At 39.2% G+C, this 22,744-nt stretch overlaps 1 protein-coding gene across 1 annotated transcript in view; it reads left to right on the top strand.

Moving 5' to 3' along the window:
- Positions 1 to 2,638: 2,638 nt before the first annotated feature.
- The window catches only part of cmip (c-Maf inducing protein), a 44,303-nt gene continuing 24,197 nt past the window's right edge, over positions 2,639 to 22,744 (top strand). Inside the window, exon 1 of the mRNA XM_084060513.1 lies at positions 2,639 to 3,704. Within this exon, the coding sequence (XP_083916639.1) occupies positions 3,330 to 3,704 (375 nt within the window). The 5' untranslated portion in view covers positions 2,639 to 3,329. The remainder of the gene's footprint in view (positions 3,705 to 22,744) is intronic.

Below are 22,744 nucleotides of genomic sequence, written 5' to 3' on the forward strand. Positions count from 1 at the left end.
TTCCTTTGAACAAGGAGGTTTGAGGTTTGTGATATTTGTGATTCAGACAGAATCTCCTGCGTACGGTGCAACATTAAGCATAATTTCCCATAACCTCGCCAACCTGGCTGAGAGCAACTTGCGTAGGTCTGGCTGTTCTTTGTGAGTTCCCCAAATATTTTTTAAGTATGTCATGTTCTCACCACAATGTAATTTAATGTTACTGTCCGTTTATTTTAAAGCATTAGATTTGACTTACAAGTTGGCCTTGGATTTTTTTAATGCCATTAACACTGTCACGGCTCACTATTCTATTCTCATGAAGGTCAAGGTTCTTTATTGTCACTTCCATATACACGGCATATAGGGGAGAAACATATTGTTCTCTCCAGTGTAGCATGCAGACATATATGTAAACACAGACAAGACATCATCAAAAATCACTAGCTATAAAATGGAGGGCGTTACAAGGCACTGAAAGTGACCGTTGTAAAATCCTAAATACATAGCAGTTATAAATGTAGAGATGAGCACATATAAAATGAATATAAATATATACTATGCTAATATGCCATATTATCTCACTTTGGTATATTGCATGATAAAGTGTTTGGTGCAGTTCAGTCTGATTACAGTACATATATATATTGCACTCACATGGCTAGTTATACTGAGAGAGAGAGAGAGAGAGAGAGAGAGAGAGAGAGAGAGAGAGAGAGAGAGAGAGAGAGAGAATACATATATATATATATATTGCACTCACATGGCTAGTTATACTCAGAGAGAGAGAGAGAGAGAGAGAGAGAGAGAGAGAGAGAGAGAGAGAGAGAGAGAGAGAGAGAGAGAGAGAGAGAGAGAGAGAGAGAGAGAGAGAGAGGGTTTAATGTAGTATTTGGTAATCAACTGAGGGCCAATACTTTTATCTAATATTTATGTGCTTCAGTTAAATTTTACACTGTTTATATTTGTTAACCTGTTGGGTTTTTTATATATAAAACAAAAAAGAAGTTTAAAATGAATGTGATTAAAAGGCTATATTTAAATATATATATATATGTTCCATTAAAATATACAATGTAAGTCAAAATGGGACATAGCAATTGTGTAAAAGACTTAGTAAGAGGAGTTTTTTTCTCTCCCTTATTTTCTATATCAAAATTCACAACAAGGAGGCTATCAGTCTGTTTAATTTGACCTGTAGGCTAGCTAGCCTACTTTGGCAAATTGGATACATAAAACTGAAATGTTAAACTGTCACGACAGATTTCATGTTAGGAATACTTGGCCTGCTGGTGAACAACGTTGACCTTTTCTACAATGTCGTATTGTTTTTATGCCAAAGTGGTCACAATGAGCGTCAGGCTGTGAACTATGTGCCAATCCTCAGTTCTCGTTTCACTCTTGAGAGATTCCTTTTTACGTACGATCTGGTCCCAAATTGCCAAACCTTGGCTTCTCTCTCGAGATTAATCTGTACGCACCATCTTGGATTAAAAGAATCAAACAAGCGTTTCCAGATAATGTGATCATTTTACATAGTGTGCCCTCCTCCAGCTATTTAAAAGAACTGTCCGCCCTCCCCAATCACCAGTGTTGCCAGACTTTGTGAAAGAAATAAGCAACCAGGCCTATGAAAACAAGCCCAAAAGAAGCAAATATTATAGGCCGCATGAGCACTTTAAACATATATACTGTATCCTTTGTTGCTGCCCTACATGCCAACCGGCATAAAGGGCAGTAAGTAGTATCAGTATCAGGCATTGCCAGACTGATGATGTGGATTCACTCACACATTCCTCCAGTCCACGGTATCAGTATTCCATGTAGGCTACTGTTGTTCTCATGTCTTACTAAATAAAGTAAATCAATCAATCAATCAATCAGTCTGGACTGTCTGCTTTTCACTGTTGTAGGACAACATTTGAAACACAGTCACTGATTGGCCCGGTCATTTTTAGATTTCTCATACTCCCTGCCTATGGGCCGAAGTCCAGACTACCCTGAAAATAGCCGATATACAAGCTCAGCAACGTGTTGTGAGCTTGTAGATCTGCTATTTTCAAAAAAAGTATTTGGAAGATTTTTTAAACATTCTTCTAACAACACAAATCTGGCACAAAACGTTTTCAGATGCGGTTTTAGGGCTTAGGGGACAAATACATATTAATTTGGGGGGTTCATGACCATGACCACCACGCGATGCAATTTTGGGTGGATTTTGTTACTTATTTCCAGTTTTTGGTTACTGTATTTCGGTGTTAGGGTTAGGTTAGGGTTATGTTATTTAATTCCCATTTTTGCCTGATTTTACCGATTTATTATCAATATCAAAATTGATAATAAATCACGGCCCACCCCAGCCCACCCGTGGCTACGCCCCTGACCATGACATGAAAATGTTTGAGAGCCACTGGTTTAAACAACAATACGAAACAAGCCCAAACAAGCAACTACACTTTAGAAACAAACCCCAAAAATAAACGCAACTGCCAACTACAATTTTTTACAGACAACTTTACCGAAAAAGAAGCCCAAAGTCGCTTATAACAAGCCGACATGGCAACACTGGCAATCGCTCGGCAGACAGTCAAGGCAAAGACGCACAGCAGCGCATCCGCTCGCCTCCCCATTGACGTCACGTCGGTATCACATGAACAAGAAGGGACCAATCCAAATGTCTCTAACCAAGTGCTGCTTCGCTCTTTACACGAAGATAGGGGAAAAGACACAAAAGGGAACCGTGCCAATGAACCTTTAATCACCGAATACGCGCAGAAACGCCATTGGATTTTGGTATTTTATATCGAAGCCGAGTAGTTCGTGCACTGCTCTCACTGTGTGGATCGTGATATTTGGACTAGTAGAGCTGGCAGAATGGATAAGGCCACAGTCCCAACGTACTGAATAGCTCGTCGGGGGAGAGCGAGACGAGACGCGCAGCGGAGACGATTCATGGGGCTTTGTGCGGAAAAAAATGTGGATTATTTACATTGTCCGTGATTACAATTAACGTCCCGAAACGTTAATGACAGTTAAAGACGGTTTATAATGGCGTTTCGGTGTCTTTTCGCGGCGTGTCCTTTTCGCTCGCACACACTCTCTTACAATAATTAAGGTCGTGTTGTAGCGTTAGCTCGGGTCCCCCAGCTTCAATCCGACCTAATTCATTTATTTTTGTATACATGTAGGCCTCCGGATCTTAAAAACAAACAAAACAATCGAACCTAATTCATTTATTTTTGTATACATGTAGGCCTCCGAATCTTCAAAAACAAAACAAAAACAAAAAAACTATTATTACCTATCAAGTGGCGTGTTCATCCCTGGTCTAAATACACAAAGTGTTCGCTATGGATTTCAACAGCAGCAGCGGTGGGGGCAACGAGCTGCACAACAACCACCAGTTCTATCAGTCGGAGGAGAATAAACCCTTGCTGGGGGAGATGTTGCTAGGGGAGATGTCTGCGCCCTGCACGGCGCCGGAGGGGAATAATAACAACAAGCTGCAGCAGCAGGGAGCCGGCGGGCCGCCGGGCAGCAACAAGAGAACCCTGCTCCACTGCAGCAGCGGCATGCGATACAAACTGTTACAGGAGGGGGACATTCAGGTGTGCGTGGTCAAACACCCCCGGACCTTCCTCAGCAAGATCCTCACCTCCAAGTTCCTGAGGCGATGGGAGCCGCACCACCTCACCCTGACGGATAGCAGCCTGGCGTCTGCGACGGTAAGAAGAAAAGCTCCATCCCTGTGTGTCCAGTTTACATGGTTCTCAAACTTTTTTTGTGTCAAGGACCCCCCCAAAATGCTATGTATTAGGCCGAGGACCCCCCCATCTCAAAATATTTTGTTCCAGTGACCCCCAGAAGCAAAGATTTGAGTTACAAATGTTGGCTTTAAAATATATATATATTCAAAGGTTTGCACAAATGTTCACGATTTTTCAAAAATAGCAGATCTACAAGCTTTATAAGCTTGCATATCTGCTATTTTTGAATAGCCAAAGTATAAAAGCTAAAAGTGGTTAACATTATTGTGATGCTATATTAACACATCTTGCTGGGGACCCCTGGGGGTCTCCGGACCCCACTTTGAGAACCAATGCTTTACAAAATATTGCATTTTCACACCCAAGTAGTTGTTTGAGGACTGGATACACGCACGGAGCTTATGCATATGAGCCATTTGACGCAGTTTACAGTGGGAAAATGTGTGATTGCTTTCATGTTCCATTTGCCCCGCTGATAATAACAACATTGTTACTGTGGCCTTCATCCCCATCCGTGACGATTGCAACACCTACACAGCACATCTTTTAACGCCGCGGTCACATATATACTGGACTTAACAGTGGTGTAAAGTAACTACAGTACATTTTCTCAACTACTGTACTTAAGTACAATTTTGAGTATTTCCAATTTTCAGTAGGCCTACTTTTACTTCTACTCCACTACACCTCAGAGGCAAATATTATACTTTTTTACTCCACTACAATTATTTGAAAACTTGAGTTACTATTGTTACTTTGTAGATTTAGATTATTATTACAAAACATACATTAACCATTTCAGCCTTATATACATTAAGGCCATTTGAAAATGTACAAGCTATAAGCTCACACTGTGAGCTAGTAGATCTGGTATTTTCAAAGGATTTTTATACATTTGAAAACTTGTGAAATGGGACCTTCTGCACAATGAGTAGCCTGCTCTTACTTTTGGTACTTTAAGTACATTTTGATATCTATACTTTTACTCAAGTACATTTTGAATTCTGGACTTTTACTTGCAGCAGAGTATTTTTTACAGATTACAGCATTGATACTTTCACTTAAATAAAAAATGTGAGTACTTTTTCCACCACTGGTACTTAACACTCCTTCATAGGTTGAGTCGTGGACGGAGACAACAAAGCACTGTCGTCAAGGCAGTCTAACCTCGGATTAGACTGCATTACTGAATAGGCTAGTGTATTACTGGATAGTACAGTCGAGGGAATATGCACTTGAGCCTTGGTATTGTTGAAATGCCACTTGGCAGTATTTCAGTATTCCCTGCTAACAGGTTTATCAACCCAACATGCCTATCATAATAATATGATATAAGCGCTTCTGTGAAGTTGCATAAACATGTTCATCTCATGAATCATACTAAATCACCACTTTATAAGTTATTCCTTATTACTAGTGGTGTATGAACACAGAAACCTTGTGATTAGTTATTACTACCAGTCAGGTCTACTACTATACTACTGCTAGTGTCATACAATATTAAGTATATGGTAATCCAGTTTGAATAACAATAGATTTGACTTCAGGTGAATCGTGACTCAATAATATAAGCCGTTATTTCCCCTCATGTTTTTATCAACAATGTTGACATTTTCCTGTAAGCCATGATGTCCATTGTTTTATCAACACACCTTTTCTTTTCTTTTTTTGAATGGTTGTAGACCTCACACCCATTCTGCAAGAGTTTGCCATGTTGCTTATTGCTCATTTACACAGCAGTACAACTAAATATAAATCAGGTTTTACTGCAGTGCAATGTCTGGAAGACATCATTCTGAAACAGTAAATACGTTGTAATAAACAGGTAGCCTGTGGAAAGTAGTATTATGATCTGAAAGTAAATAGCTCCCAGGGATACCCAGAAAGAATCTAAAACTTTGAAACTTTTTGGGGGAATATAACATTCATTCATCATGTCACTTCCATTCTCAAGGGGGACTGTGCACAACACAGCTCCTTTCCTCCTCTCCACTGCATTACAGTACTATAGTATGCTATTGTCAACACACCACTATGCTCATTTCAAAAATACACACTGTTTACCATAGGCCTACTGTGTACTGCATAAGCTGCGGTGTAAACATATACAGGTTAGGTTGAAATACTACTGCAACAAGTGTATACCTACCCATGCACACTTGCCTACAGGGATGTCTTAATAACAGGCATCCCTGTAATAATGGGTTTGCATGGAAATATTCTTCTGCATGTATTCCTAGTTGTTGACACTTTCACATCTGAAAAACTGAAAAAATACTGTTTCATTAAAGGTCACATCTGAGGAGACAGGACCTCTTCTACTGATGCCATATAAGGTTAAATGTTGGTATACTGTGATTATTATGCAAATATATCTATTTAACAGCGTGGCTGTAGGCCTAGACACCTGGAGTAGGGTTTCTCTGTATGTAGAGTACTGTATTTCCCCTTAAAAGTAGACCAATAACAGGTCATGCGGCATGCCACTACTAGTTGAATGACGTCTGAAACAGAACCACCTTTGGCCACGAAAGCCTGAAATGCCTGGTGAAGTGAAATTTAAACAATTGAGGAGGGGGCCATGAAACCCCCAAGAAAACCACTACTGAAGGTCCAGTATCTTCCCAAAGAGTGGCCTAACGGTGAGGCACTGGAGCTAACCATGCTAGTGGTGGACAAAAACCCTGATACATGTTATTCTTGCAATAATAAAAGACATGACTGAAAAGCTATAACAAGAAGACCGATTTAACACACTGGAGGTGTCCCATGGATCTCCAGGACATAGACCAAGATCTTGGGAGTCACACAGATGACTCCCAAATATTCCAAAATGTTCTTAATCACTTAAACCCCATACACTGTTGACCGGAGACCCTCAGGGCTCTACAAGGGACTTTTCTGTTTTCGCGGAAAATAGCCGATCGACAAGCTGACAACACGTCGCAACGCAATCTTGTCGATCTGCTATTTTCTCAGAAAGTTTTCCATGAATACATAGACCCCTTAACAGACGACGTCACACTGATAAGAACCAGTATGCGTGCAATGAAACCCATTCTATCAGCTAGGACGCGCCTCACTAGCCAACACACAAGAGGGGGTTGGGGTGTGCTGAAACCAGCGCACCCCGAAACAACAGGTTGGGAATTGATTGCATGAAACAATCACCTGTGCGTCCAGTCTCAATGTTAGTAAACAAATAATTGGTCTATATGGGGTTTAAATATGAGTAACACAATGCGGTGAAGTTGGCGATCAATTCCTGCGACTCAAACAATATTTGCGTATAAACCCCACGTGCTAGGGACATACACTGTCAGCTCATCACATCAGAGGACAAGAAGCCAGCCACACATTTTTATCCATGCTATAGTGGCGAGACTGTAAATTCCAAATTATACTTGCCTCATCCGCATAGCCGCGAGGATACGCAAATGTTTTATGGCGTAAGTTACCTCACCAGCTTGTGTCCAACACTGTCCATTCAGTAAGCCACACCTCCTAGATGTTGTGACCGCGTGCACTTTATGTCTGTACAAGTACACTAATTGTGCTTGAATTACAGTACCAACCCAATGTGCTTCAATTCTTGGAAAGAAATTCATATTATGCAGGAATGGGGGGAAAATAGTGTTGTAATGGTACTGTAAATGCAATGGACATTTTATTTAGAAAGAGTCAATATTTTCAGAGATGTAAGTCCTGCTGTTTTGACTGAAACACACAGCTGATTAGAGCAGCAAGCTGCAGTGTGTGATCAGGTGACCTCAAGTACAAGTCTGTCTCAAACTAGAACGATGCATTATTTGGTCTTATGACAAGTAGGGTACAAACATCCCAAGGACACAAGTTTGTTTTGTATAGAGAAAAGTCCACAATGTATCTTTATTTAGCCTAAAAGCATCTTTATTCACCAACGTGCGACAGGGTGTATTTACAGTATATTTATAATATAAATCTATATTTATGTTTTTGGCCCACTAGGGAAAGTGAGTGTGGGGAGCTATGGTTGGCAATGTCTATTAGCTTAAATTAAACTCTTTAGACTAATTTACCATCAGAATGCCATGTACCATGGATTGATAATAACAATATTCTTGCTTTATCCCTTATGTTCTTTGGTTTCTTGTAATCACAGTGCTAGTCTTGGTATGCTTGCTTCAAATTGTTGCCAATTGTGTATTGATCCACGTTGATTGATGTAAATGAGGGCAACCTGGGAACTTTGGTCAGCACGTTGCTTAGATCAAGCCATGGATCATCTTTTTATGAGCAGCAAATACGAAATACCCAGAGCTTAAATCAGGCAGAAACAATTCTAAAACAAACCTCTCCAAATGAATTTAATAACCCCTTTTGAAGTGTGCTACCCAATTTCCTGTGTTGAGAGAGAGTTGACTTCCTAGGCAACTTTATTTCTAGCATTCTGTTAATTACATTTCTGGCAACTATTTGATGGTTCTTTTTCAAGTAATTATTTTCTAAGGATAACACCTCCAAATTATGTGCTTGCTTTAAGATGCTTAATTCTTCCATTAACTATGTGCGGGCATGGAAGATTTGGAGTTGTGTATTAATCACCTCACAAATACACAACTCTAGTGACATTGGTGAATATAAATATAGTGTAGAACAAGACACCATATTCACTGATGTCTGTGTTATTGTAAATAACACTTTTGGCCATATAATCCTTGGTTTGTTTCTACTTCTTTAGACAAAAAGAAACATCACATTTGATCACATGTAAATGAATTACGGTAGTTCAGTGTCTTTTCTTCCTCACTAACTTTTGGATTTGTAGTTTGTGTTTACGCTTGATTTATTTGTTTCATAGTGTTGTTGTAGTCTGTTTCGTGGCATTTCATTGATTTATTCAGATAGGACAATAGAGAGATTCAAGGAAACAAGGGCAGAGTTATATGGCTGCTTTCTAGCTGAGCTACCAAGGCTCCCCTGGTCGAACGTTTTACACAGTGAATGCCTTAAGTAAAATCACTCACTACTAACATTTTAACTTCAGTACAATGTTTGTTAATATGCCCATCAGATCAGTATGTTGGTATTAAACTTCAAAACCTTTATCAATGTGTGTACCAAAAAGTAGGCAGTAGGCACCATATGAGTTGCCACATACACTCGGGGGCCTCTTGTGTACTAGACTAAAATGTTCTTGTTCTACTTCTATCACAAAGCGCAACTCATTGCCTAGTATGCCTACCCTATATTTATGGTAGGAAACTGACTCACTCTCTGTTGGGGCAGTATCACTATAAGTCTCAGAGGCTGAAATAAGACTTGGCTTCACCCTCAGCTCACAACTATGTTTCTAATTGATGTATAGATGGGTCATGTGGGATATTATTTTCCCCCAAAAGTTATTTGTCTCTGTTTGTATGTATGTCGTACACACTAGTTTACATACTACAATTCTCTGTCCAACTGGTGCACACACATAAGCTATGTTGTCCAAACATGTTTGAATATTTTGACTTTGCAGTATGTCATAATTGTCTGTGATGACGAGTGTACTGGAATGAGCAGGATAGCTATGTTCCTGTTTGTCATGGTAGTGTCAGAGCTCGTCTGAAAGAGAAAATGGGAAATTCAGGAAACACCTATCTTTAAAAGGGGTCAGTTTCAATAATATATCATTTAGCCCTAATAACATGCTTGATGTGAGAAGCTACTGTACTGTATTGTACTGTATTGAACTAGGATGAATTGTGACTTTTCCTTTTCATAAGTAATTGTGAGCGATAAATAAATGCCCTGTACATTATGCCTTTGTCACCTTCGCAGGTTTGTAGTGCATAGTCATGTCCAGTGTTTGTTGATCAAAGTTAGTATCACTATCACAGATAGATCGTTGAAATTGGATGAGGGGAATATTTTTAATCAAATGTGGTGGATGAAATGAGTCTGCTCTACGGAGGGTATAGTGTGAAGGTTTTGTTCTATAAATAGTGGTGTGAAGCTTACCTAATGAATCTTTCTAAATATTTAATCAATAAGATTAATACATTGTTGGGAATATCCAATCGATAGCTTGATGTTGTCATACAAAAGTTAATTCAGATAGTTGTGAAATTCTAGAAGTTGAGATGCAGTACAATTGATGATAAATATGAAATTGTCAATGTAACGACCATACCAAAGATATGCATAGTTAGGAGAAAACAAGAAAAACAACAGCCCATAGTGACACCAATGCATTGTTTGTCAATTTAATTAGTAAACAAAAACCTTAGGAATAATCCAATCTGTAAATTGTACAATATAAGTAGGAGGCAATGTATCTCTTTTGGACAGTAAAATCTTTCAAAGCATAAACCCTCCTCATGATTGATGTAAAGCCTCTGCACATCCATGGTGACCAAGTACTGAGATAGTGACTAAGACCAGCTATTGAGTTCATCGGTGGTGTTGCCAGTTCACTTAAAGTAATATTTCCAGAGATAATAGGTCAGGCTGGAGGATTATCAAAATATTTGTGTATTCTAGGAAGAAGATAAAAAGATGCCAACATTGGATTCAACTCTATTGAGCTACCGTAGACTTATTTAGGAAGTCATGGAACTGTATCTTCATATCAGAAATTGTATTGCTTGGAAGCTTAATGCAATGATTATAGTCCAGTTGGTGGCTAGCCTAGTAGCCTCTAAAATTATTTGTCTTTGGGGAGAATCACCGTTGCTTCGCCCTTGTCGGCAGGTCAAAAAGTAACATTTTTGGAAAGTTCATCGAGAGACCCGCTCAAATTAGATTCAGGCATTTAGTGTGACCCAGAAGTGTCCTGAAACTTTACTTTACCTATTTATGGATCCCCATTAGCACTTGTGTTGCCTAAGCATGGCTATTCTTCCTGGGGTCCGTCACACCCAAAAACACATCATACACAAAAACAATACACAGACAATAGTTCACCTACAAAAGTTAAGAAATACATTTCAGCAATTTTACAATATTGTACATTTCATGATCAAAAGGAGAAAAGGGTTACCCGTACCTCTTGCAGTTTTTGCAACAACAATCATACATTTCATTAATTTATTTACTTTTAAATAAAACTGATTTTTAATTTTCAAAATAAACCTTTTTGGTGAAAGCAATGAGAGAGGGATTCAATACAATCAGAGAAAACCGAGACTTGCGCCTGAAACTAAGAAAAGAATCTTGGAGGCGAATAAGAGTCCATCACATGATCAAGAGAAAACGGAGTCCGTTATAGGAACAGAGGCGGCAGCCAGGTTATTATGATTCTGTGTTTGTCCAGATTGATGGTAATACAATGGAAGCTACAGCCTTTCTCTCCCTGGAAAGTTGGCATGCTGAAATAGAGGCCATTGTTCTTGCATAAAAAAAGAAAACAAGTTTTTGAAATCTTGTTTATGATGATGATGATGACCAAACCTGCTTACAGATGATGTCATTGGTAGGCAGGTTTCTGAACTGTCCACAGCCTTCCTCTGAGACATAGAGTGAGTAGAGATAACTTGTGACATCTTATAATGAGCATCAGTGAGGACCAATTAAATGCATATAGGTTGAAAATGGATGAAGTGCTCCTTTAAGAACCGGTATCTGTAACACTGCCAGTATTGAACATTTTTTAATGATACCCAGCCCTTCTGTCAGTATCAAAAGATGAACTGTGGCTCAGTTTTCCAATACTTATGTATTGATATACTGTTGCATGCTTTGCTTAGAGGTAGAGATTACAACTGTATGCCTAACAAGGGCAGAACTGGCGTAGCTGGGTGAAGTCAAATGGAACTAATAGAAAGGTAGTTGACTGTAACTAATGGTACCCTCTAGGTCAGTCTTAGGGCATTTCTCTCTCTCTCTCTGTGTGTGTGTGTGTGTGTGTGTGTGTGTGTGTGTGTGTGTGTGTGTGTGTGTGTGTGTGTGTGTGTGTGTGTGTGTGTGTGTGTGTGTGTGTGTGTGTGTGTGTGTGTGTGTGTGTGTGTGTGTGTGTGTGTGTGTGTGTGTGTGTGTGTGTGTGTGTGTGTGTGTGAGAGAGACTATACTATACTAGAATTTGATAAATACACATTTCCATTGTCCTGCTCCACACAAGATAAATGGTTGTTTAATGGTTCAAAAAAGATTTTTAGAGTTAGGCTTACAATTACGTTGGGGTTTGGGTTACAATTAGGCATTTAGAGGTTAGGTTTAGGGGTTGGGGTTGGAATTATGCCTGATTTATATTTAGTTGTGCACTGAAAATATCAGTGCACAACTACAAGCGTGTGCACTCACAACTCGCAGCACTGCGCCATGTTGTGAGCTTGTAGATTGTAAATCTATTTTTGGCTTTTTACCGTTAGTGTTCAAATTTGCCAGAAATTATAGATAAATAAGAAAAAGAGGTTGCGCATCAACAATGGGTTTTCTCAGTGGAGTGCTAGACCCAAAGTCAGTATACATATCAAAACAAGGAATTAAAAAAAATCCAAAAAGGTATATTCCTCAGAGCATATCTGCTCTGAGGAAGGCTCATAGCCGAAACACGTAAGCGTTCACTTTATTGGTGTGCCAATAAAAAAGTGGAAATGTGAGTAATTTGTCCTCCATTTAATTGACATTTTTGGATGTGCTACCTTTTTGGAATTTGTTTAATTCCAGAAATTATAGATGTGTGTGTGTGTGTGTGTGTGTGTGTGTGTGTGTGTGTGTAATATCCTATGATTAATGATATGTATTTTGACAGTATGTTATTATTCGTATTCGTATGTGTTGACAGAGCCCTTATGGTGTGACTGTGATCTTGTGTCTAGGAATGAGGTTGTCTGTGATGTCAGTAGTTGTGCATTACACAACTGCTACAAACATCTTCCTCATACTTCGTACTTACACAATGTGTAAGTAAGAAGTATGGGGAAGATGTTTTCATCAGTTCAGTATTACTCATCAGTCTGAGGTTTTATTCATTGGATCGGGGTGAATATGTAAATGCATATTTGTTTTACTTGATGAGAGCAACTGTGGTATGCAAATTCCTCTGGGATCAATAAAATATTTCTATTCTATCTCCGCATTATCTCTCTGGTTACGAAAACATGCAAGATTTGACACAGGCAATGCGCGAGGTGGGATGCTTTTTGTTTAGTTTTTTTCTTGTCTTATTGTTACGCAAATATAACACTGTTATTTGTATAATGATTACAGCTCTTTTAGTTCAATAAATTTGTTCCTCTTAATTGCGCAAGTCAACCAACATGTTGCTAGGTTTTCCATATAATGAGGATTCACGGGTGGTCTTTTATATACCCATAAAAAACGTGCAATAGAGAAGGGGCAGGTTCCAAATGTTTCCAAATTACGCACATCATGGTGGAGTGCGGTCTGCGGTCCATGGTGCTGATTCCAATTCATTTGATAGTATATAACTATATTTACCACTGCAATATCAACATTGCTTTACCAATATTTATAACACCAGAATTGTCCCATGGGGATCAAAAAAGGTCTCTCTATCCATCTATCTGTCTGTCAATGTCTGTCTGTAAAAAACAACAACAAAAGAAAGAACAACAATCGTGTTTAGACAATCAACCAAGCACAGCACCCGTGTCCACCTGTCCCGTGCTCTTATTGGCGGTACTATGTCTATGCTCTTGTCTACTGGTCACAACACATTTCGTACTGCGTGCTCGATGAGGTTCCTGCGAGTGCTAAAATCACGCTGGTTTGCGTCTTTTGAATTGTTCACACACAGCGAGCAAAAACTTGGGGTGCAAACACAGATTTGCCTCCTCCAAGGTGTGGCTTTGCTAGGTAGCCTCCTAAAAATGTCTGAGTGGATAATTGGGGCTAAAATCGTGTAGAACTGAACTCGGCATAACATACGGTATGTGGTTTGACACATACCGTATATTAGTGCATTTGGCCAGACCCGATTTCAAGACAAACCCAGTTATTCGTTATTTGAAAATGTTACATAAAGTATTGCGTCGAAGAGGCAGTACCACAGTCACTGGACCTAACCCAGCATTGCTCTAACTTTGAACACAAGCTTATCAAATTACTTGAAGCATATATAGTATGTAGTATATAGTATAGTGAACCAAACATAATTTGAGTTTACATATGAATAAATTTACTTAATATGTCATTCACATGAATTCAAATGGAATTCCAAAAAATCTTTCTTACAAGTCTTCAAAGATTGGATATAAGATCGCTATCAATCCAATTGACTTTAACATTGATTTGAACAAAGTCTTGTGACACCTTTTAGGCCTGGCCAGACCAGTGGGGACACACACACACACACACACACACACACACTCACACTCACACTCACACTCACACTCACACTCACACTCACACACACACACACACACACACACAGTATGCAGTATTAACACTTAACACTTGGAAATGCCTTCAGCAGAGCAGCCCTGCACATATGAAATGCTATATATCTACTAATCCAGTGACCACTGCAGTTATGTGAAAGTTTCAAAACTGAACATTGAAGCAAAGACACCATGTGAGAGAATTTTACTGCTATACTTTTTATGTAGCAATGTGAGCTTGTAGATCTGCAAATGAAAAAACAAAATGTAAAGTGGTTGTAGCATTATGTACTAGGCTACTAAATATGTATGTCAGGCCTCTTATAAAAATGTTAATTTAGATTTTTCTTAGTTTTCATTGATGTACTTCATGGAATCTTTGTGTGGATACTGCTTCATTGCCTTGTGTGTTTGAGATCTCTCTGGTTAACATTGAAGTGTTGTGACTCATCTTTCTTTCCTTGAACAGACCTGCCTGCCACAACTGTAGTTAGAACATAACCTACATCACATTTGCGTAAGAGGGAGCTAATGTAAGCACTTCCTGTGCTACTCTTTTTTCACAAAAGACCTTTAATGAAAGGTGTCTACAGTACTTGCTTCTATGGGCTAAGAGCTCATTTTATACAGAAAAGAGGGTTGAGTATCTATGTGTGGAAACGTCTGTCTAATGTTTATGTATGGTACTGAGCAATTGAAGACAATGGTGACCCAGCAGACAACTTAGGTATCGGTGTACTTTTAATCGTGAATTGTGAATGTGCAGTTGTCTAAATATGTTTGACATTCGTGTAGACTCCATGTATAAATTGGTGACACTTTCAAAGAAGCTCCAGGGAGTATGAAAGCACATAAACAAATGTTGTAGATACTGGTCAGACAAAAATAAAGAATTGTATTTGGACCAAGGAACTCTCTTGCATATTAATGATATGTTACATTTAGTTTAGTCATAAGAGGTCATCAGGTTTCAGCTGTCAAAACCAGCATTTTCAATTATCATATGTTAGCTCCTTTGGCAAAACTTAAAAACCGAGAGCTAACTATAATGTGCAGAATAATGATACTTGATTATATTATGCTAGAATGTAACATGTAGCTTTTGTAACAAAACAAAATCATACAATTTTAAACATGATGCAAAATGCATCACTTTAAAAGTCAACCATTGCCCACAACTTTTATATGTGTGCCATTTTACCATCACGACCCACCCCTAAATGACTCAACTCTACAATTTGGGTATCATAGACAATTCCCAGTTATAAATACCACCTAAACATATAATCATAACACATCTGACATCATGTCACAATGTCAGTTAGACTTTCCTTTTTTATGAAGTAGGAAATTACTCTGAAGCAAGTCTTTGTTTGCATTTTTTTTTCATGTGAATACAAATTATACTACTAATAAATGTCACTTGATTGATTGATTTATGTTTACTTGACATGGACATCACAATCACATTGGACAGACCAGATGCATTGCTTAATTGTTTTAATTTTCAACACCATCTAAATAGAGGGATTAAATCACTAATATTAGTATAGAATTAAACACATACATACTATATAACAGAGGCATTATGATCAGAACAACAAACCAGCCAAAATCTATTAATGTGAATTAAACATAATTTGAGTAGTGACTGGTTGACTAGTTTTACATCAGAGCCCCCCCCCCCCCTTTCCTGAGAAGACAGACAGACTGAGCAAAAATGAGCCCTGACATCTAAAATCTTCTAAAGTCGAAAGGTTATGTTTTCTTAAAATACTACAGTAGTGCTATCTTGCTGGTTTCTGGTCCATGATTGTTATTGCCTGTTTGTATATTGAAGTTATAGGTTTTAATATGGTTTGAGAAGCTTGTGACCATGATGTAAAGCAATATGACGAGAATCTGAGAGAATCATTGCATGCATGTTATATTTGTGCAGTTCCCTTCTCCCCATTGAACATACACTGTTGTCTGTACGACTTAAACCACTGTAGAGCTTCTGAAGACATTTTGAAATGATTTAACTTAGACAATAGACAGACACTGTGGTTAACAGTGGCAAATTCCTTGTCTAGGTCCAAGAACATGGTCCTGACAACATGTCCTTTATCCAGTAGACCTTTGACCCTCTCAAGTAAATAGCAATTAGCTGTTTCTGTGGAATATTTAGGTCTAAATCCAAACTGCTGTGGAGCAATTGGTTGGACTCTAAATATACCATTAGTTGCTCAGCAACGATCTTCTTGAGACTTTCAAGGGATCTACAGTGTTCTTTGTGCCTTTTATCTGTGTGCCTTTTATCTTGTGTTCCTTTTGGGTCCAGAACCTGGATTTATAAAAGGTACAAGGGTACAAATAATGGAACGAGCTATGCTGTTAGATGAGTTCTGAAATTAGCCTGGCATGTAAATGCAGCAGAAAGATTAAAATGTTGCAAATACGGTATAAATCTGATAGCCTGATGTGAACTGATGTGATCTAGTTATGGTGGCTCTCATTACCACCCACAAAGATAAACAGGAAAACCCTAACTCTCTCACATAGTGGATAGTGGTAAATGGTATTGTTTTAAATAACTAGCATTCACATACTGTGAACTGTCCTTATGTCTCTTTCTCACCCTATTTCTCTCACACACAAACATACTGTACACCCCCCCCCCCCCCCCCCCCCCCCCCCCCCCACACACACACACACACACACACACACACACACACACACACACACACACACACACACACACACACACACACACACACACACACACACACACACACACACACACACACACACACACACACACACACAAAGGCACCAGAAAGCTTCTGGGCAGGCTTCCAGGACAGGCTACAGTGTGTGTTCATATTCAAATACTGGATCCTCCCAGTTTTGTTTGAACAATGCAGCCATTAAGCCGATTTCAGTTGTAGTCTGGAATGAGGGTGTTCCCTGGCATATTGACTCATTATACTTGGAATAAATGGGCATTGAGCTCATTCTCCTCATACATTATGTATTCCTAGGAATGTCAAGCAAAACAGAAACAAGAGAATCTTCAATATTGAATATTACAAATAATAATAAATGAAGATGTGTTACTTCTCTTGACTAGTAGGAGGGCCTATTAATGAGTTTAATCATGGTCAAAAATATACAAACATTCACCAACTTCATTCATTTAAGTTAATAAATAAAAAGCATTTCAGTTCTGTTAAAAAATATATTGTTGTCTTGTCTTTCAACCAAATGATAGAAAAGTATCGATAGAGTGTGACGGTTAGAAGAAAAGAAGAGAGTATCAGCTGAGGTAAAATGCCCTACTGTCTGGTATCATGTGGCTTGAAGGGAAGTAAATTATCTGCCCCCACAATTCATCAATTGAGAGCAATGTTAGAGCACTTGTAGATCATCTTTTATTTTGATCTCCCTCAGGCTGGAAGGCTGAAGGCTGGAGATTGTTTTCGCCCCTGTCCGTCCATCCGTCTGTCTGTTTGTTTGTTTGTCTGTCTGTCTGCATGAGCAAAGTTATCTCCAGCCTGGCTGGGCTTATCTGGAGTCATGTGATCAAGATGTATCAGACATATTTCTATATTCCATTCTGATAGGCTTGGATTGACATCCAACGTTGTTTGTGGGCCCTGGATAGCCAACCCGGCCTGGCGGAGATCTGCACTCCGAGGAGCACACTTTTGTAGTTTGTTTTTGTTTTGTTTTGGAAATGTTTTATAAAAATCCAAAATGGAGACGTCAGGGTGTGTGGTTAAGAGTAAGACCTGGTCTGCATTCAGTGTTGACAAAACTACACTCCCCAGCAGATAGATACATCAATCACTCTGGGTACAAACAAGCACAGATTTGTAGAATCTCAATGCCTGTAATGTTGGCCGCTATATTGCTGTGCATGTGAAAATACATCACTGTGTACCTTGAACATCTGCTCTGAGACTGTTCTTATGGGGCATTTATCCGTTTCTATAAGATCCTGGTGGAGAACATGACCGTGTGCGTGTATTGTTGAGGGGGTGTCCGCACAATCTGTGTATGTTTTTATATTTTTGTTTGATGAAAATTGCCTGTGACTTGCTACTGTACTGAAAGGTCCATGCTGTTATTTAAATAATATAATTTATGGGCTTTTTATACCACTGAAACATCCATGTCAATCTGACATATTTTACAGTATGATTTATAGTTTTGTTTGCATATAAATTTATATTTGGCTTGACCTGTAGAAATGCTATAAATCTTAGTGCCTTTACACTTCTGTTAAATATGTAATGTGCATTGTACAGGACTGACATTACGTCTGCGTAGTTGTTGCTGTTTTTGTTTGCTGTTGCTTCTTTTACATCTACGGATCGTAACATACTGCCATTGTTCCCATTCTGATTGTTGTGATTGCCCCCACCCCGGCCCCAAAACCATTTCCTTATACTTTGATGTCAGGGTCCACAACCTCATTTTGTCAATCGTGCGGCCTCCAAGAGTTAATCCATAATGTGTTGTATGGCAGCGATGTGGCTTTTTTTCAAGTTTATGACCCGCAGTATGGTTCCTCCTTGACACGGAGAGAAGTACAGGGCCTTATCATTCGGGGAAGTGACTCTAACAGCACTGTTTTGTTATGCTATCACGTCATAGATGCCCAGCAGGTTTACACGAGTTCAAAAAATGTGATGTCCCTAAAACTCCAATGCAGCACTTGGTGTGTTTATGTTAGGCTTTGATGAATCATAGTTAAGATCTTTTCTAAATGAAGTGTTATCATATCATCATCAGCCAACCTTAAAATCTAGGCCACCAGTGAATGTTCTTTTGTTTGGTATCTACTGTAGCGTGATCATTGGTAAATAGGGAAAGAGAGACTCAGGATGTGAAATTATAATTTTTGATGACGGAAACGAAATGTGTACTCAAATTCTCTCCTATCCAAGGCTGTCTGTCTTGCGCAGTAGTTCTTTGGCCTGATATCTATGATGCAAGCAAAATGTAGAGATGTAGAGATTTCACATCAACATATTAGCTAGCTAAAATGTTGCGATGTTAATGTGATTAACTATGTTAATATTGTTAATGTGATATAGCAATGTTTCAACTGTAGCGGGCTGAACTTTAAAATGGCTTCTCATCATTCTCATGCTGCTTGACAGTAAATCTGTCGACCAAACGTGCAAGGGCTCTCCCACCAAGTCAGCAGTATATTATGTCCTTCTCAAGAACTGGCACTCCATTACTGCATGTTACCCTGAATCACCCTGTGCTTCTGGACCTCTGTCACCTCAACACACACACTTTGAGATATTAGATTTGGTTAGAAACAATCTCTGAGAGATGCATAATTGCTAGGCATCTGTTGACCAACAGATTAACAATTGTATAGCACTTTGCTTACACCGAAATTTTCTGTTAACATTTTATGCAAAATATAACAATGGAGTGTAATGAACTTGAAAAGAGTACTTTAGCTTTAATTTACCTTCCATTGATTTAAAATTACTTTTGTATTGTAAATGTTGTCAAAATTTACATTTGTGATAAAGGTTAATGTCTACAAACTTAAAGATGGATTGGTCGTTGCTGGCAGTGAGTGACATGACTTGGAGCAGGATCAGTGCTGTTATATGAATGTTTATTACACCATAGAATTTTGTTTCCTGTAGGCAGACACCTTGTATCTCAATATTTCATCTTGTTTATGTGTTTTCATAAATGAATGCTTATGGAGATCGAGATATGACAGTGTCCTGCAAAAGTAGTGAAATAGCCAATCTACAATCCTGCAACACCTTGTAGCTTGTAGATCGGCTATGTAAGCAAACTTTTGTGAACATTTTCTCCTATAATGAGGTTAAGTCTGTCGGGGATCACCATAGGGCATAAAAGGGACAGACAGATTCAGTGATTTGTGCATTTATAGATAGATTTCTGGACAATCACCATTCCGAGCCAAGTCGAGCAGTTGAAATATGAGGGGGACAGACAGAGATTCTGTGCATTTATAGATAGATGTATCCAATGAGCATTAACAAGAGCTTGTGACTAAATAATAACAAATTGGATCTACTGCAACACAACCTCTTTTTTGACACTTACCTGAAAAGTAATATATTTGGACATACTGTACAGGGTTTCTGCCCGACAGTGACGATATGTTGCACCTGAACTCTGTATTTTGTTTATTTTTCTTTATATTCTGCACTTCCTTCCATGTACTCCTTGAAAACAAACAAAAACGCGCACTGTCTCCATCTCGTCCGCTTGTTTCTATGGCAACACAGTAGTGGGGAGAGTCGAGCAGAGCTGTAGACTACCGCAATCCTCCTCAAGGAAACAACGCAGAAAATAAAGATAAAAAGAGAATGAAAAGAAAGAGAGAAAGAAAGACAAAAAGCAAGGACTTGAGAGCAAGGAAGCTATGCATGAAAATCAAATCAAGATGGGGAGAGAGATGTCTAAAAAAGAGGCAAGAGGAGTGGGGGGTGTGTGGTGGAAGGCAGCAACAGGCAATCACTGCATGTTCTAGTGCAGGATGTTGTATCTATGGTTACCTAAGGTGGCTATCTGAATGTGAAGCCCCTGTTTGCTTGTAGACTGTGGCTGTTCTCTCTCCTTCACCTATCTGAGAGTATAAACCTGTTCATCTCCCCCTCGTCACAGCATTTCATATTCCAGTTGTTTATCCCCCCATTTGTGCGGATGTGTGTGTTTGTGTGTGTGGTGCATTAACTACTTAAGACCTGTATACTTAGTCTTACGATGTATTGTGAAAATAGCCGATCTACAGGCTCACAACGCGTCAAGCTTGTTTAACTGCTGTTTTCGCTATTTTAGAAACTTTGGGAAGATTTTGGGAAATGTTTTACATTTTTGGAAAGATTTTGCCTGTATTGACGTGCCTAATATAGGTAAGGTGGTTAAATTTGTGTACCTGAGGCCAAAGTGCAATATTCTGTGGTAGGCACTGTGACTAGGCAGACATTTGATATGCTAAGGAGATGAGCCATGTCACCCTGAGACAATATTTACAGCGTATACTATCTGTAATGAAAATCCCCTATGTGTGTTACTTCACAACGTGGATTGTCTGCGTGATGTGTGGAGTGTGTATGTGGCCATCAAGGAGAGATGAGGCAAGGGAGGGAGGAGAGGAGAGTGAGAACAGCCAACTCACTCTGTCAGCCAGAGAGGGGGGTGTAAATAAAGGAATAGTGTGTTTGTTCTCTAGTAGGGGGAGGGGAGGTGCGCTGGGGAACTGCATGTTTGTTCTATGATCACAGAGGGAGAGAAAGAGCGAGAGAACGAGGGAGATGGATGCAAATAAAGAGAACCTGTCTGCTTGACTTGACTGCAGAGAGAGGGAAGGACGAAAACAATATAAGCAGTGTTTTCTCTGAACAGAACAGGACAGGACAAATCCATGGCAGTGGTGTTCTAAGCAGTTGGACAATGCTGATCCAGGGCTGTTTTGTCTGGGTGCAGAAGTGTGGCAAGTTCAGAACAGAACTCACTGTGGTACCCCATTGTAGACAGAGACTATAGTTTGAATTATATTCTAAGTCGTTTTGAACCAGTAGGCTTGGCTCAGGTCGGGTTGAAGCTGGGTGGATAATATATTAGTTTTTATTATGAGTTGTTTGGGTTTGAGTTCACACAAAGCTATTATATGCTGGGTTTTGTACTGTCCTTGGTAGTAGGGTTTGGGTCAGAGCAGGCTCAAATCTTCTGTTCCCAAGCCTCTTTCAGAAAGAGAGTGGGACCCATGTAGTCTGTGAGCCAGGTCCCCAAATTTGGGCCATGGGTACCATCAGGGGGGAATAATTCTCATAGTGATTTTTGGGAAGGCTTTTGACCCGTCTCATTTTTAAGTGTTATAATACAAGACAGCACACATAATAGCTACCACTGGTGCAATGCTATCACATAATTTCTAACTCTAGAGATGTATACCTGGCCAAAAATCACCATGAGCATTATTCCCCTCAGATGCTACCGACCAACCCTACTGGCTCACGGACTAATGCAGCAGTAATACTGGGGCAGAATACAGACAGTGAAGGGAGAGGGCATGCAGTCTGTGGGCTTTTATTAGAGGTCCAGTGTTCAGTCTCCTATTTTAGATGGACAAATAAGTGGAGCAGACTGTTGACATTTCACACCATGTGGCCAGACAAAAACAGCAACCCATTCTGATGGAAAATCTTTTTTTTAATCTTCCTTGCTGTCTTGTAGTGTTGGACAGAGAACTCGGTAATCGTCTATTTTGCGTTGTTGACTATAATTGGTGCATTAGCTGATGAGACTAAATTCACAAATGGTAGTGGCTGATAAGTATGTATGGCCAGCCCCTTTTAACATATGTTGCCTCACTATATTATCTAATGTTAACATTAGATAACTATCTGTTCCAAAGATCGACTTCTATATTGATGGCTATGTGAAGGAATGTTGTAATCAAAGCTATGCAAAGCAGCCTACAATGTAGGCCAAAATGTGCCTACATTGTAGGCAAGGACACAAGTAGATTGATGATGAAATATCAATAATAAGCTTGATATCAGCCCAGCCAGTCCATATCAGTGTTTTCTAGGACTGGGACGGTATCAGTTTTTTCATACTGTCAAACAGTCGCCAAATATTACCAAGGTATATTGTGTTACTGGGGATTTGATTTGTCTTGGGCAGTTTTTCTTC

This window comes from Gymnoscopelus microlampas (assembly GCF_963454915.1).
Source record: "Gymnoscopelus microlampas genome assembly, chromosome: 6".
NCBI lineage: Eukaryota > Metazoa > Chordata > Actinopteri > Myctophiformes > Myctophidae > Gymnoscopelus > Gymnoscopelus microlampas.